This window comes from Barbus barbus (genome assembly GCF_936440315.1).
Source record: "Barbus barbus genome assembly, chromosome: 24".
Taxonomy (NCBI): Eukaryota; Metazoa; Chordata; class Actinopteri; order Cypriniformes; family Cyprinidae; genus Barbus; species Barbus barbus.
Genome location: NC_136752.1, coordinates 2,233,030 through 2,250,500, shown reverse-complemented (window position 1 = coordinate 2,250,500; position 17,471 = coordinate 2,233,030). Strand labels below are relative to the sequence as shown.

Genomic DNA, 17,471 nt, shown 5'->3' with positions numbered 1-17,471 from the left:
GCATTCAGTTTTTTCTGTTGTCATGTCTTGCCAGTTAAGAAGAAGGTCTTTGTTAAGATCAGCACATGTAGATTGTGGAGAAAAAAAAAAAACATTACAAAACCATTAAATGTAATGTTTTCAGTAACATGCTTGAGAAGTTGCTATTTTGGCTAGCTACATTTTTGAGTGGCTTGTCCTAAACTGGTCTTTTTTGCAACAATCGCTTCGACACTAAGATTCAATGTGTGACATTTATGTAAATGTAATGATAATGCAAGTGTCGGCATTTGGAACACATACGTGTCTGAAATGTGTGTTTTAAATTAAACTCTGTTTTCTGTTGTATTTATGTGTATTTATGCACCACACACACACTATACATATTAAAATAGATGATGGTTTGTAAAGCTCCAGTTTCAAAAACATCCAAGCTGGAAGTTGTTAATGTTTCCTGGGAAAATGTCCTTGTTAGGCTTTACAAATGTGTCCCATATTGAGCATAATATCCATGTGATTGTGGACATTCCAGAGGCAGCTGCTAAGCTGTGATGTGTTTGCATGAAGGAGGGTGTGAACGACTTTATCCCTGCAACTAAACAGCAGAACTAGCCCTCGCATTCAGAGAATTCACTGTAAAGAGCACAGGGAGAGTTTGAGTGATTGTGACAGAGAGGAGAACCTTGCTTTTGTCCATGTCTCTGAGAACTCATAAGGAACATCTGTCTGAACAGCTGAGACTGATTTCATGAGATCAAGCGCGCTTTGATTCTGACCAACTATGCACTCTTTTTTTTTGTTGCTGTTGCAAAAATACACTTCACACGACAGAAAACCCAGTTTAATATTGCTGACATCCAGATTTAAAGCATGCACTCCAGACACACATGTTTTATAAACCCTCATCTTTCTATTCTATTTCAGGTTGTTGAAATACTAATGTGCTGCTTACTACACAGTGTACACTAAATACAAACTGCTGTATGGTGTATGCTTTATTTTTGTTTGGTTGTTTTTTTTTTTAAATGCTGTATGTAAAATTTGAAATAGCATACTATATCCTGTTAAAGCTGCACGATTATGCCAGAAATCATCATTTTGATAATTTCCCTGGATATTGTGATTTCAGTGATTAATGATGATTAATGTCAGTCATCACAATTTTGTCAGTGACTCACAAAAGGAACTTTAATTAAGCAGATTCACTGCTGTATTTTTAATAAAGCTGTCCGTAACAATATTTTGCAGTGTGTTTGTGACTGTTGCTTCTTTAAGCAGCGTGATAAATAAAATTTGTAATTAACTTGTGAATAGATTGTACTATATTTTCCTGAATATACAGTAAATCACATTTTTATCACATGAAACATGTTGTGACTAATATTCCAAAGCAACTAATGCAATGTGTAAATGTGTAAATTTGGACACAGTTGGATTTGTGGTGATAGTTTTATTAAATGCCACTGTAATTTATGTTTGTTTTATACTTATTTTTCATCCCTGTTCTGTTCTGAATACCATCAATAATATTAATACCATTAATAAGGATTTGTTATGGTACGAGTGAAACTAAAATATGCATTTATGTTGTTTATTATGCCTGTTCCAATAATAAAATATAACATACACTGAAAAAAATGATACTACATTTTTTAAGGTAAGTGGTCGCAAACTATTTATTTTAGCTACATCTAATTAAAAAAATATGTTGAAAGTTAGTCAACTAAATTTGTTTATTTAAATGTAGCTAAAATAAATTGAATGCAACCACTTACCTTAAAAATTTGAGTAAATTCAATTAATCATTTCTTCAGTGACTTATAGTCAGATGTGACATATTTTCCAGAAAATATAGTAATCACTGACGCTCAGTTATTTCAGTTCAGCACAAGCTTGTGAGTTCTGCACTCTTGCAAACACTCTTGTTTCCATTACAGATTTGCACAAACTTTTGCAATATTTTATAAACGTTAGTAAAAAACTATTGCAAAATGGCATAGTTTCCATTAACCGATGTTATGGACTAAAACGTAATTTTTTCCTCTCGTGATAAGTCATATGGCGACAGATGTTGGTAGATTTACATATATCGCAGCCACCACACTACCCATAATGCACCACCGACGTGAGCTGTGTAAGTAAAGGGTTATTCATCCAAGCATTAATGGCAAGGAAAGCCCACATTTAAGGTGTTTCTTGGAGGTTGTAGTACATTACAAAATGATCACGTGATTTTGTCAGGTGTCCTGCAAATGCCAAAAAAAACTTTTTCCATTGCAGTTTTGTGATTATATTCCTTTTTGAAATGTGAATGTAAAAACTTTTTTGCAATATATGGGAGTTTTGCACAATTGACATGTTTCCATTAGACGTATTTGCAATTTCAATTTGCGCAATTTGAAGGGTAATGTACGCTTGTGAAGCTGTCTACACTGCACTGCTGTCTAATCTTATTTACATTACATTTACACTTTGTTAGTTACAGTGAGAGGGTCGAGAAAGCATACTCAGTCAGATCACAATGAACAAAAATGTATTTTTGAGTAGATTTCTTCTCATAGTGATTCAATGAAACGCGTCTGATTGGCTGGTATGTTCATGTGTGTAACACTGGTGATGCTTAACGCTGCAAAAATATATTGTAAATTGTAACCTTTGATGCAAGAGGAGTAAATATAAAGATAATGCTGTAATCTACACTTTTTCACAACTCAAATTGTGGTTTTTATCATTTATAAGGCAGCCCTAATTTCTACCATATGTTTACATTTCTGCTATTATGTACAATAAACTACCAAAACCTAAATTCTTCCTGGAGAGGATTTTAATGTGAGCTCCAAAAGATCTATATCTGAATGCTGGAAATGCTGGGAAAGTGGATTCTAAGAGAGTTTTAATTACATAAACGAGGACGAGCAAAGCAGCTCTCACAAAGCACAGATCAGCTTTCATAATACAACTGTTGCTGCGCTATTTTGATGAAAGATGTGTTTGTCATGCAGCTTTAAAGTCTCTCGTTACTGATATGATCATTTTGTTTCAAAACATCCACAAGTTTGTTCTAATAAGACTTTCCCATGTTTCATTTTGGCAAAAACTGATTTAACTCAGAGTTCGGCTGTCAGTAGGATACTGAGCTGAAGTTTTCTCTGTAATCAGTAAGTTGCAAAATCTGTGTGAAATAGGTTATCTTATTCAACAAAAAAATGAAATGAGAAATGTTTCCAGTGTAACTTTAATATAAGGACAATGCTTCTCTTGTAAATGATGGAGGAAGGACTGGTGACGGGGAGAGGATACACACAAACAATACTGCAAACAACAAAACTAGATTACACCCTTTTAAATCAACGAGTTACTCTAAGCTGCAAGGAGTGCTGCTGGAAGCCATCCTTTTCCATTGATTCTCAAATATATCTGTGCATGAAGACTTTTTTATCACCATAAACAAAAGTGGCAGATTGTATAGTGTACATCTGGGGAGATGAATTGATTGGAAAGCTATGTGAAAACTTGCTGTTGCGTGCTGTTGGTGTTGAACCATCTGTAGAAGCGATCATCTGTCTTGGTAACAGCTAACGGTACGTGTGTGCTGTGTGTGCAGGTCTCTTCCCAGCTGTGCTGAACCTGGCCTCCATGGCAGAGATCAAGACCAATGTCACATGTGGAGAAACTGGACCAGAAATGTACTGCAAACTAGTGGAGCATGTACCAGGACAGCCCGTGAAAAACCCTCAGTGTCGGACCTGCAACCTGAAGAGTGATTATGCCAATGGTACAGGACACACACACACACCGGCTCTCAGGCTGTGCATAATCCATTTGATATGCTGTAATCAAAGACTGTTTCTGCTCATAAATCACAGCATTCCAAAATCACAATAACATTGGCACAGCCATGCATGTGACGCACATGTGCACTGGATTCCCCACTTCACAGGCCTCATAGAGTAGAAAGTGATGTTTTTAATAGCAATGTTTGATTTATTAACAAAAAGAAAAATCATCTCTCTCTGGTCCAACGTGACACTCTCCTCAGCAAAATAAATACGTTTTTTGCTTGCAGCAAATAAAATTAATTTTCAATAATAAAAAAATCATTTAAATTAAATATTTATCATATCCATTTACATCAATGAATACATCTTTCTCCACACCACAGTATTCATCAATTAAGACCAAAAACTACAGTGGCCGAGAGAGCTCAACACGCTGCAAATAGAAAAAAAACACCTGCAAATTAAGAAAACAACTTCATCAATTTGACAACGCATGCGCTGCAAATACTCACAGCACAACCAAACAAAGAAACGTGCTGCAAATCAAATTCTTTATTTGTTTGTGTTGTGAGCATTTGCAGCACCTGCTGTCAAACTGATTTCTTTCCTGTTTTCTTGAACGTGTTGAGTTCCCTCGGCCAAAAAACACAGCTAGAAACTTTTCGTATTTATATATTAAATATAAGCCTAAATTCATTTATAATAAGTAGGCATGGTAACACTGGGAACCTTTTGTCCCCTATTATAATAGCTTTACCTTATTACTGTGCTTCTTTAATTGCTTTTATAAAGATTGCTGAAAGGTGAAATTTACAGAATTTGTGACTCTTACCCAGACTTTTTAATTAATGCATAAGTGTACTGAGGGAAATTCAGCTTTGCACATTTTTCAAAGAACTCTTATATTTGATACATTTGGTATTATATGTATATAACAAACGATCACTGTGCTCATTACTGCCATCATTATCATCATACATCAAATCCGGCATCCACACCATCACACATTATATAAATATTATTAAACAAGCAAATATTTTCAGGAAGGCGTGAATGAAGTTTACTATTATAAAGCCAAAAGATGTTTGACTTATAGAGGATGTAAATATCACCGATCGACCTCTTGGCTCAAAACAATAAATACAAACTTCAAAGCAGCGCCTTTTTGGTGTTGCGGGAAAGTGGAGCAGATGGTACATTTTAATATTTTCATATTTCATATTATTTGTGATTTATTATGTATTCAATACAGAAGCCCTAGAGCATGACATCACATCCTGTCACTGATGTTTGTCCGTAGTAATCTGATGTTCTGTCAGTTATTTGACATCATGACAGTTAGTGTTGCATCAAGTCTTCACTGTTGAGAAACCTTCTAAATATGAGAACTGATAAGAACTAAACCTGATATAAGTCATTGTATTAGTATTTTAAAGCAGTATTCTCTATCAGAAAAGACCGATTTTATGAGTGTCGGTAGTTATTATAATCTAGAGGAGTGGTAAATATTCTCACACATGTCATTTAGTCATATCTACGGTGGCTGAGAGAGCTCAACGCGCTGCAACTTCAGAAAACACATGCAAATAGAAAAAAGCACCAGCAAAACAAAACATCTTCATCAGTTTGACAGCAGGTGCTGCAAATGCTCACAACACAAACAAATAAAGAATTTTATTTGCAGCGCGTTTCTTTGGTTGGTTGTGTTTGCAGCGCGTGTATTGTAAAATTGACGAAGTTGTTTTCTTAATTTGCAGTTTTTTCTATTTGCAGTGGGTTGAGCTCTCGGCTACCGTACATAGTTCACCCCAAAATCAAAAGAAAGAAAGAAAAAATGGTCACACTTTATAATAACTGGTCTTAACTACTATGTACTTACATCAAAAAATAAGTGCAATGTACTTATTGTGCTCATATTGTATTGCAAAACACTTTAGCTGCTATTGAGGTGGGATACGGGTAAGGTTAGGGACAGGTTTTTATAACAGTGTAATTATAAATGTAATTACATAAATTAATTACAGATGTAATTACATATAGGTATTTTTTCAAATATAAGTACAATGTAAAAACATGTATGTACAAAAAAGTGCATTGAACTAAATTATTAATTTAAATGTAAGAACATAGTAGTTAAGGCCACCTAATATAAAGTGGGACCAAAAAAATTAATGCAGAATTTTCATTTTCATTTTCATCGTAATGTGAAAACATAATGATGTATTATTTGAATTGTATACATCATTGTGGTATTTGTTATTTATGAAATTTGATTAAAAACATGATTGTGTCCAGAGGATGATTTTCCTGACTGTATTACAGTAATGAGAATCTAATGAGAATCATCGTCATTAAGATGAATGAGAATTACAAACAAACTCAAGGGTGCAGCATTGCAGTGCTATAATGTGAGTAAGTAATGACTGAATTGTCATTTTTGGGTCAACTGCTTCTTTAATGGGCTGTAGATATGCTGTTGGTTTCAGGGTAAAACATGAGCCGGACACGGTGAGAGTCACCTGTCCTTCAGACACCTTCATCAGACCGGTTCTTTTAGGTGTTGTTTTTTTGTGGTTTTGATGTGTACAAGCTGTCTGAAAGGTCTCAATAAAACATACGCGTAGTCGCTTGTGCTGTCATTCACACACCTCTGTCAGTAATGAGTTAGTCTGAGCTCTCTTCAAACACACGCCGCTGCGCCCCAGAGTCACCCACACACTCCCAGCCAGAGAGTGATTAATATAACATGTAATTAGAGAAAATTACAGAAAGAGAGAGAGAGATGTGACTTAACCAGCGGTGGAGTTCTTTTAGATGAAACCTAGATCTCGCTCATAAATTGCCACGAGCAATCAGATCTCAACTCGATCTCTTCAGATATAAAAGCTTGATGTGCTATGGAAAATGAGATCTTTCTCAGCAGTCCAAAACACCACTTATTCAAACTAAATGTTATACAAATTCAAATATATGAGTATTAAATACACCCAGAGCTCTTGGGCAGGTTTTGGTCTTATTTCAGTCAGGTAATAGGACTGATCTGCTGTCGTCACAGCAGTCTCTCGCTTCCAGTGTGGACTGCATCTTGCATCAGATGCTGTGATTTACTCGTTTCCATATACACCATCTCGCAGGGCTCTGTGCAGACTATCTGTTTCATCTAAAGGAGGGTTCGGCTCAGAACACATGCAGGAGGGTGGTTGTGTCAGTCACATTCACACATACTCACACACACACCTTTACTGATTTTTAAATATTGTTAGTATATTTTAAGTTGAACTGCATCACTTTACTTGATTATCCAGAAAGATATTGTTAAAGCTGCAGTCCGTAACTTTGGATCTTTTACTTTTTTGGTTAAAAATGATCCAAAATCAATATTTGAGCAAGTACATAACCAGCCAGTGTTCAAAACTACCACCTTACTTTAGCCCGATTCACAACGGTTATCTTATAATAATGTTTTCTGATTTGAGTGGTACAGGTAGGTTTTGTGGGAAATTCGAGCATGGCACTGCGTCATTACGTCACGTCTGTAAACATAAAGAAGTTGTCCCGGCTAGGAGGCTATCGCACGTGAGGATCCTGCAGGTGGAGGATCGTTTATAGCCTTTTCTCACAGCAGCTGGAATCGTTAAACTTATCATTTTTGAATGACATGACAATTAGATTAGAATGTACAGAAATTGAAATCTACATGCTAACACACACTATACTCATATTCACGCAATGCTGATGTTGTTAACATTAATAATTTGAGAATAAAGTATATAATGATAAGCACGGTTTGATGTGATATGAGCTTACCGATCTTTAAATATCTAATTATTTGTCATTATTTAATATTTAATTAATTAAATATTAGACAAATCTGTGAATCTCAAATATGATCTTCAGACTTTAGAGAAACATCATTGTATTCATTGCATAATATGTTTTGATTATTTAAATATCATCTTACTGAGACATATTATTTGAGATATAGAGTGACGACTGATATTTATATCATGTTATGTCAGTATCTGCTGCACTGTTATAAAGATCTCATAGATTTACATTACAAGCAACAGAATTTCATCATATACAGTAAATATCAGCCTCTGCAGCTAACTGCATATTTTTGCTCAGTTTGAGTCTGAATAAAATTGAGCTGTTCATAAAAGCCTGATGAATCAAATATACACTGCCCTATAAAGCCCCTCACGAGTGTGCTTTTCATGTGTGTAGAGCGGCATCCCATCGAGTACGCCATCGACGGCACTAACAGATGGTGGCAGAGCCCGAGCATCATGAACGGGATGGACCACCATCACGTCACTGTGACTCTGGACCTGCAGCAGGTAAACAACAAAACATCAAACAACAACTGCTCGCACTGACAGCATTATAATTCACAGCCAATCAGAATGCATCTTGTGCTTAGGTCAAATAATAGCTTTTGCTTTCACCTACAAACACACAGTGTCTCCCTGACACGGCTGCATCAACAATACTGCGGTTACTGAATCCACACCTTCTTTCTTTGTGTGAACATTTGGGCAGCATTACTCAAATATTTCCACATTGTGACGTAGACATGTGGGGGCGTGTTTGAACGAGCCGTTTTAGGGGGGCGTGGCAGAGTCTTAACTTTTATAAAGAATATCTCTTTGGTTTTGAGACTTTAGTCTTTGCAACTTCAGGGATCTTATCTATGCACAAACAGCTTGTAACACTCCAAAGAGAAAGGAACATTTATTAAAGAAAAACACATTATGTGTTTTTTTGTTTTGTATTTTTTTTTTTTAATTGCTCTCTTGAATTCTGCTTAGGAGCACATGATCTCCTTGAGGGAAAAAAAATATGTATATTTTGAATGCTTATCAGGTATGAAATGGTCCCCTGCTCTGTCATGAGAAGCTGCAGTCTTGAAATTCCTCTGCAGAAAAGTCTCTCTCTTCCCTCTGCTGCTCTTCTCCCACTCGCGTGTGTGCAGGTTAGCTCTGGCTGAACAGTGAGAAGCACTGGCGTTGGATGAGCGTTCATAAGAGTGTGGGCAGAATGCTCCCATCAGCCCTTATTAGATGATGATCTGAGGCCAGCCAAGCAGCGCTGCCCGACCGCAGGAAATTACACAAACACCTACAGACATGCAATTAATGCAGTCAACAGATGACACCAGGGTGCAGGGCGGTCAGAATGAAAAGTGACGTGCAAATTAATAGATGAGAGGCAAAAACGATAACAAAAATAGAAGCGATGGGAAGTACAGCGCACAGAGAATGATGAAATGAAGTTAACTGCTGAGAAAAGAAGACATTTGTAGCATGATTCTGTGGGATTGATGTTAGAAAGGATCATAGATGCATCTTGCACACACACATACATACGTTATAGAGCACAGTTTAAAGTGTGCAAATTCAGATTTAGCCACAATTTGTTTTGTGTTGGCTTGGGCCCACATGGGATCTGCACGGGTTTTTATTTCTTATGTTGTAAGAATTCTGCAAAACAGATTTGGTAAAATGTTTAGAAAGCTGAAAGCATTATCAAATTAGTAAAGTTTGTGGTCAGTAGGATTTTTTTTTTTTTGGAAAGGAATTATTACTTTTATTAAGCAAGAATGCAATAAGTTGATCAAAAGTGACAGTCAAGACATTTTTAGTGCTGCAATAGTATTCTATTTCAAGTAAATGCTGTTCTTTGGAATTTTGTTATTTATCAAAGAACACTGAACAATAAAATGCATCACGCTTTCCACAAAAATATCATCAGCGCAACTGTTTTCAACATTGATAATAATCAGAAATGTTTGTTGAGCAGTAAATCAGTATATTAGAATGATTTCTGAAGATCATGTGACACTGAAGACTGGAGTAATGATGCTGAAAATACAGCTTTGCTTCACAGGAATAAATTAGATTTTAACATAGATTTGCATAGAAACAGCTATTTTAAATTGTAATATTTTACCATTTTACTTTTTCTATATTTTTATGAAATAAATGCAGCCTTGGTGACTTTAAAAAAACAAAACAAACAAAAAAAACATTATAAATTCATAATTATTTCAAAGTTTTGAATGGTAAGTGTAGTTAACGAAGAAATGTGTGTTTGCAGAACTTTGTGATTAATGAGGCTTGACAGCCCCAATTCTTAGTCATTTTCATTAAATGAAAATGTGTGGCCGTAATATTCACCTAAAAAATGGTCAAGAAAAAAGTCATACACCATTTTGAATGGCATGAGGGTGATAAATAATGACAGAATATTCATTTGTAGGTGAACTATCCCTTTAATTCCTGCATTGTTCCTCTGTGCCTTACCTGAACTGAAGAATATGACAATGAGTGCAGCACGGTGCATTAACAGAGGAGAGAGAGAGAGAGAAGGATGGAGGCAAGATAGAAGACAAATGAGTGTGACAGGGTTTGAGTATTCATTAGAGGGGCTGTAGAGGACATTTAGAGTTAATAAATCAGACGAGAGGGTGTGTAATTACTGACGGCAATCACACATACAGCATCGAGCCATGACTGCCATCTTACCATCACTCACTCCCTGACAACCTGTCGTCGCAATGACAAACGTGCGCTAACACATTACAGACACGCTGAGCACTCGAGCAAAACCCGTCTCAACTGAGGAAATTGTTTCAATTGAATTAAGCGGTTATTTATAAACAGCAGGCTGATATACACACACTGTTCACAATGCTTTATGTGTAATGGCTAACAGGCCTCCTTCAGTGACTGCTGCTTGGTGTTGATGATGTTTAGTGTTAGTCTTAAAGGAGCAGTTCACCCAAAAATTAAAACGTGCTCCTCAGGCCATTTAAGCTGTAGATGAGTTTGTTTCTTCATCAGGTTTGTAGAAATGTGTCTCTGCATCAGTGTCTCAGCAATGGATGCTCTGCAGTGAATGGGTGCCGTCAGAATGAGAGTCCAAACAGCTGATAAAAACATCACAATAATCCACACCACTCCAGTCCATCAGTTAACATCTGGAGAAGACAAACGCTTCGCAAGACAACAGAAGAAGGACTTTTTCACTAGAGGAAGTGTTATAATGGACTATGGACTCAAAATTTAGCCAGACGTAATGGTTTGACGATGAAAACATTTTAATGCTTGATTTGTTTGAGCGTTTGTCTTCTCCAGATGTTAATTGATGGACTGGAGTGGTGTGGATTATTGTGATGTTTTTATCAGCTGTTTGGACTCTCATTCTGACGGCACCCATTCACTGCATGGCATCCATTGCTGAGACTCTGATGCAATGCTACATTTCTACAAACCTGATGAAGAAACAAACACATCTACATCATGGATAACCTGAGGGTCAGTAAGTTTTCAGCAAATTTAAATTTTTGTGAATTACTCCTTTAAGTTAAGGCATAGATGTATTTACATTTATGCATTTAGCAGATACTTTTATCCAAAGCGTCTTACATTGCATTCAAGTTACAGTTTTTACATTTGATCAGCTCTTGCTTGACCTGGGTACTGAACCCATGAGCTTGGCATAGCTAGCGCCATACTCTACTAATTGAGCTACAGGAAAATAGGTGGAAAGATGAAAGATGCTTGAAATTGGGTGTTTGTTGGCGTTAAGGTGATCAAATACTTCAGTTGTCCATTTGTTGCTGCATGTTTTGCATACAGTGCACATACATTTCATTAGAAGCAGAGTCTGCATGACTGTGCAAAGTGTACACGTGCAAGTTTTTCACATTTTCTAGCCTTGCACACATATGTGCATTTTTTTCAGGTTCCAGCAGTCTAATGAGTGTGCATGTGATTCATTGTAGGGTGTGTTTGTTTGTGTGTGTGTGTGTGTGTGTGTGTGTGTGATGGCCCAGTCTCTGCAGATGTTCACCTGACCTCAGCACTATTTTGAAATATGACTAATCATACTAATGTCTTCCACATACACACTTGTGCAAACACATACACGCAACTACTTTATACCATTTTATGCGCACATTTTTACTGAAAATTACACTGCTCATTGAAATCTCAAGTTCATCCATATGTGATGTGTATGTCTGATCGAGGCATTGCAAATCAAAATAATAATTTTAAAATTGCCAATAAATAAAATAATACATGTTTAAAAAATGCTGTTTACAGAAGTAGTTGCCTGTGAATCATTAAAACCCTTCCTGGATTAAAGTCCCACAGTTAAAGGAACAAATGGTGAAAATAAAATTCCCAAGTTAAACAAATGCTGAAATGGAAAAACAATACAAAACAATATCCAGATGTTTGGATGTCTCATTTGGTTCAATTACCAGGAAGTGGAAATCAAACCACCTACACTCTTATAAATCACATTCACCCAGAATTCTCTACAATGAGACTTGAGAGGAAATCCACAGAGAAGCCAACAGTCACTATAGAGTAAATCCAGAGTTTAGCAGCTGACAGGGAAGATGGCCAAAAGAGCTCTGCATAATTGATGTCATTACTCAAAAACAACCATATAAAAGAAGAAGGCATGTCAGTGACCATTCCAGTGAGGTTAGATGTGGTTAGACAGACAATGATGCACAAATGCCAAAAAAGCTGACATGCCAAGTTTAAAATTTAAAGCAGTTAAACTACAGTCAAAGGTATTCAGGTAATAAACATCAGTTTTAGTTAGTAGCTCAGTGCTCATACCTCAAAAAACACTGTCTCTACAGAGAAGTATTCTAGTGCTGACATTGTGCTGGAGGACTGACAATAGAGGGAAGAATGAATGAGAGAAATACTACATGAGAACAAACAGGTGGATGTCCCATAATGACCCAGACAAACATCTGATCTATGTCCACGTGAGAGTCTATAACTATAAAATACAAACCCGATTCCAAAAAAGTTGGGACACTGTACAAATTACGAATATAAAAGGAATGCAATAATTTACAAATCTCATAAACTTATATTTTATTCACAATAGAATATAGATAACATATCAAATGTTGAAAGTGAGACATTTTGAAATGTCATGCCAAATATTGGCTCATTTTGGATTTCATGAGAGCTACACATTCCAAAAAAGTTGGGACAGGTAGCAATAAGAGGCCGGAAAAGTTAAATGTACATATAAGGAACAGCTGGAGGACCAATTTGCAACTTATTAGGCATAGTGGAGCAATATCAGAAAGGAGTTTCTCAGAGAAAAATTGCAAAGAGTTTGAAGTTATCATCATCTACAGTGCATAATATCATCCAAAGATTCAGAGAATCTGGAACAATCTCTGTGCGTAAGGGTCAAGGCCGGAAAACCATACTGGATGCCCATGATCTTCGGGCCCTTAGACGGCACTGCATCACATACAGGAATGCTACTGTAATGGAAATCACAACATGGGCTCAGGAATACTTCCAGAAAACATTGTCGGTGAACACAATCCACCGTGCCATTCACCGTTGCCGGCTAAAACTCTATAGGTCAAAAAAGAAGCCATATCTAAACATGATCCAGAAGCGCAGGCGTGTTCTCTGGGCCAAGGCTTATTTAAAATGGACTGTGGCAAAGTGGAAAACTGTTCTGTGGTCAGACGAATCAAAATTTGAAGTTCTTTTTGGAAAATTGGGACGCCATGTCATCCGGACTAAAGAGGACAAGGACAACCCAAGTTGTTATCAGCGCTCAGTTCAGAAGCCTGCATCTCTGATGGTATGGGGTTGCATGAGTGCGTGTGGCATGGGCAGCTTACACATCTGGAAAGGCACCATCAATGCTGAAAGGTATATCCAAGTTCTAGAACAACATATGCTCCCATCCAGGCGTTGTCTCTTTCAGGGAAGACCTTGCATTTTCCAACATGACAATGCCAGACCACATACTGCATCAATTACAACATCATGGCTGCGTAGAAGGAGGATCCGGGTACTGAAATGGCCAGCCTGCAGTCCAGATCTTTCACCCATAGAAAACATTTGGCGCATCATAAAGAGGAAGACGCGACAAAGAAGACCTAAGACAGTTGAGCAACTAGAAGCCTGTATTAGACAAGAATGGGACAACATTCCTATTCCTAAACTTGAGCAACTTGTCTCCTCAGTCCCCAGACGTTTGCAGACTGTTATAAAAAGAAGAGGGGATGCCACACAGTGGTAAACATGGTCTTGTCCCAACTTTTTTGAGATGTGTTGATGCCATCAAATTTAAAATAAACTTATTTTTCCCTTAAAATTATACATTTTCTCAGTTTAAACATTTGATATGTCAACTATGTTGTATTCTGAATAAAATATTGAAATTTGAAACTTCCACATCATTGCATTCTGTTTTTATTCACAATTTGTACAGTGTCCCAACTTTTTTGGAATCGGGGTTGTAGTTGAGCACAAGTGTCAGCTAAACTATAGCAAAAACCTGGAAGAATGAGCCAAAATAGCCCAGTACATGCATACCTAGAAAAACAGCACAGGGACTGAATACTGCTGCAAACTATACAATGTCATATAAAAAAAAAATGTTTTGAGGTTCAGTGTACTGTAAGAATGTAGAATGTTATCTGTTTGACAGAATAACCAACCTTTTGTTTGACTTTGGCATTTCATTTATCCATTCACTGTATTTTTACTTTATTTTTGAAATGCTACTCGAATTCCACTTTATAATACCACGCTGGCATTGCGTGGTATTATAAATACAGAATTACAATGAAATTCCACTTACAAAATTTACAATCACAATTAAACGCATACCATTTTTAGTGTGCTACTCTGTTTTCAGGTAAACAAACCAAGATGTCTAAAATGGGATACATAACTCATGACTTTTAGACCTAAATAATATAGATTCTGTTTTACCTAAATGCAATAAGAGTTTATTTACAGAGAGCCGGTCTCTTACTGAGAACCTCACCTAATATCACTTGTGTTCTATCAACATCCTTGTCTGAAACCTGTAAAACAGAATTACCAGCATATAAAAACAAGTTATAATCACAAACAATATCCAATTTAGATAAGAGTTCAAACAGGCTATCACCATACTCAATTAACCCATGACACTTACATGATCTAACAGTACTGAATGGATCACTTGGAGATTCAAGAGAACCCTACCACACATTCTGCCTTTATTAAGCTATAAAGACAATAGATTGAAAAAACAAACAAACAAAAACAAAGATGACGTCTCTAGACGTCTTTTAGATATTTTGATCATGAGCTGGAGTCATGGTACCAAAGTCCCACCCTAACTCCCGCTGAGCCAATCACAAGCATTCAATGAGGTTTTGAATAAAACCTCTTACCAAAATCATTCACATAAATTCCTCTTATCCACTAAGGTATTTGCATTTAATGAATAGAATTAAATTATTCAAATTGCATCTCGCCATCGATATCTAATCCTAATTTTGATACAGTAAATTTGATTTTGACACTTGATTGGAACATATTCAGCACTTTCCACAAAGATTTAAGATATTCCTTATTTATTTGTAGTTTTTGCTTGATAAAATCTCTTTTTGCCTCCTTTATACTACTCTGACCTAAATGTCCAAGTGCTTTAAATTTTTCATAGTCTTCCTGAACCTTAGTTCTCATATAAATCCAAAGTGCCTTATTCCTGTTTTTTAATATTTCAAATACTTTCTGATTCATGCAAGGACTGGATCTTTGCTTATCTCTCATTTGTCTAAAGGAGCCAATTCAATCTACTACTGAGACCCCCCCCAAAAAAAGCTTTGTGAATTTAGTATTTTTTCATGTCATTACATTGTTTAGAGCATTAGAAAAAAAATTAAAATTAACATTTTTGAAAAATTATATTTTATTAATATTTTTTTCTATGTCCTCTGTAGAGGACACTAGGACTAAGTTTTCCTAAAAATAAAACGGCATGAATAGACATCAAAAAGGCAAAAACAATGGGATTTTTTTTTTAAATCACCGATACATTTTTAGGTTTCAGGATTTTTTTCTTCTAAACTTTGTTTAAGGATGATTCTCAACTATGTTATAAAATATGTATCAAAATGATTTGATATACCATTTAGTTTTATGCAATTTGTCTGTACAAATTTCCATAAACTGGTTTTTCCTTTAAACACAGTGTATCTATACTGTATCTAATTTGCATATTAATGGATTGCTGTTGGGACAGCATGTTGAAAAAAGAATTGTCATAATGGGAGTAATAATTGGCCAGATTTTCATAATAATATCTAATATTTCATAACAAAATAGATATATAATTTATTTTCCTATTCAATTGGTATGTCTACCAAAAGGCGTAATAAACATGCTTTTAATCCCGGTGTCCTCTACAGTGGACATGTATGAAATTATGTCCTGTCTCATAACAGGAAGTCATATTTGAATTTGAAAACCCATAACATTTTCCTGAGATGTTGCTTTATGACAAACAATTAGAAAATTATTCAGATTTAAATGACAATTACAAAATATAATCATATTTCCGTAAGGATGTAAAATGATTCACTAAATTAAATTTAGCCATCTTTAAAGACCGAGGAGAGGGTGTGGTCATGGTGAAACGTCCAATCAGTTAGTATCTCTGTAAAGCCCTGAATGTGCTCTGTACAGGACATCCAGACTTACAACTGTGACACTTGAGATCTCAGAGAAATTCACTAAAATAGAATGTCCACTACAGAGGCAAAAACTCCATAGCTGGGTCTCAGGAGGTTAAGTAATAAAACTTAAAAATTTGCCCAAGCATAATCAACTACTGAGGTATTCAGCATGTCATTCCTTTGAACTCTCTTCAGTTGACCTTTAAATACTTGCAACTTGAAAACTTGGGAGCATACATCCTGGTTCAGGCAAGCGGACTTATTCACCTTCAAGAAGTCAACCCACTATCCCCTCTGTTTCACCAGCACATCTCCAGCTCCAATGAGGCTGGACACCATGGTGCATAAGAGTCGATCTATGAACCTTGGCTGGAGATGAGGGGAACCAATTCATAGATTTTCATCTCTCAACTTTTTAAAACTATTCTGAGCTCCAGAGCAGGGGAAATTGCATGCTCTAAAATAGTTGCTCTTTGTGTCGTGGTGTGATCAACTCAAGGTTTTTTTAACCTAGTCAACTGCCCGGTTGTCACAGCGCTGGAGTTCTTGCAAGAGCATCTTTCAGCAGGGATTCTGACTCTTAAAGTGGCTCTGCTCCTAGCACTAGAGCAGAAGATCTGCATGTCCTTTCAATAGCCTCCTCCTGCTTGGATTTTGCCCCTGGACTGGTCAAAGTTATTCTGCACACCAGACAAGATTACATTCACAAACACCCTCAGGGGATCTGACTGCTCAGGCCAATGGCATAAATCCTCCCAGCTTTTGTCGGCATTGGTATTAATGTTTCCTTAGTGTCAACGCCATGCCACTGGTTTGAACTTGTAACCTGGTTCCCTGAGAAGGGAATGAGATGCTGCGTCATGTTTCCATACTTTGGGAATGCAAGACACATTTTCCTTCAGGCAACTGAAAGTTGGAGATTCTGTGACGAAGGTGCTCTTTTATGGTCTATGATAGAGGGCTGCATTGGGTTTGGGCTCCCGCGGAACCCAACGCAAATCTCACGGTTTTACCTTTGCTGCGGGCAGGAGTGGGCAGTCAGAAAATGTATTCTTACCGTTCCATGCGGGTAAGATTTGGTGTGTAATAGAAATGGAGTCAACACATTAAATAGAGAAGAAAATTAAAGCGGCTGTTTACTTGACAAAAGCAAAGCAAGGCAAGTCAGACATCTGGAAACAATTCTCAAT

At 36.6% G+C, this 17,471-nt stretch overlaps 1 protein-coding gene across 1 annotated transcript in view; it reads left to right on the top strand.

Annotated features, from left to right (window-relative positions):
- LOC306844166 (laminin subunit alpha-2-like) overlaps positions 1–17,471 on the top strand; it is a gene marked incomplete at both ends in the record, with an annotated part of 216,864 nt that overhangs the window by 24,052 nt on the left and 175,341 nt on the right. The window contains 2 exon segments of the mRNA XM_079376117.1: positions 3,584–3,754; positions 7,986–8,098. Of these exon segments, the coding sequence (XP_079232243.1) occupies positions 3,584–3,754; positions 7,986–8,098 (284 nt within the window).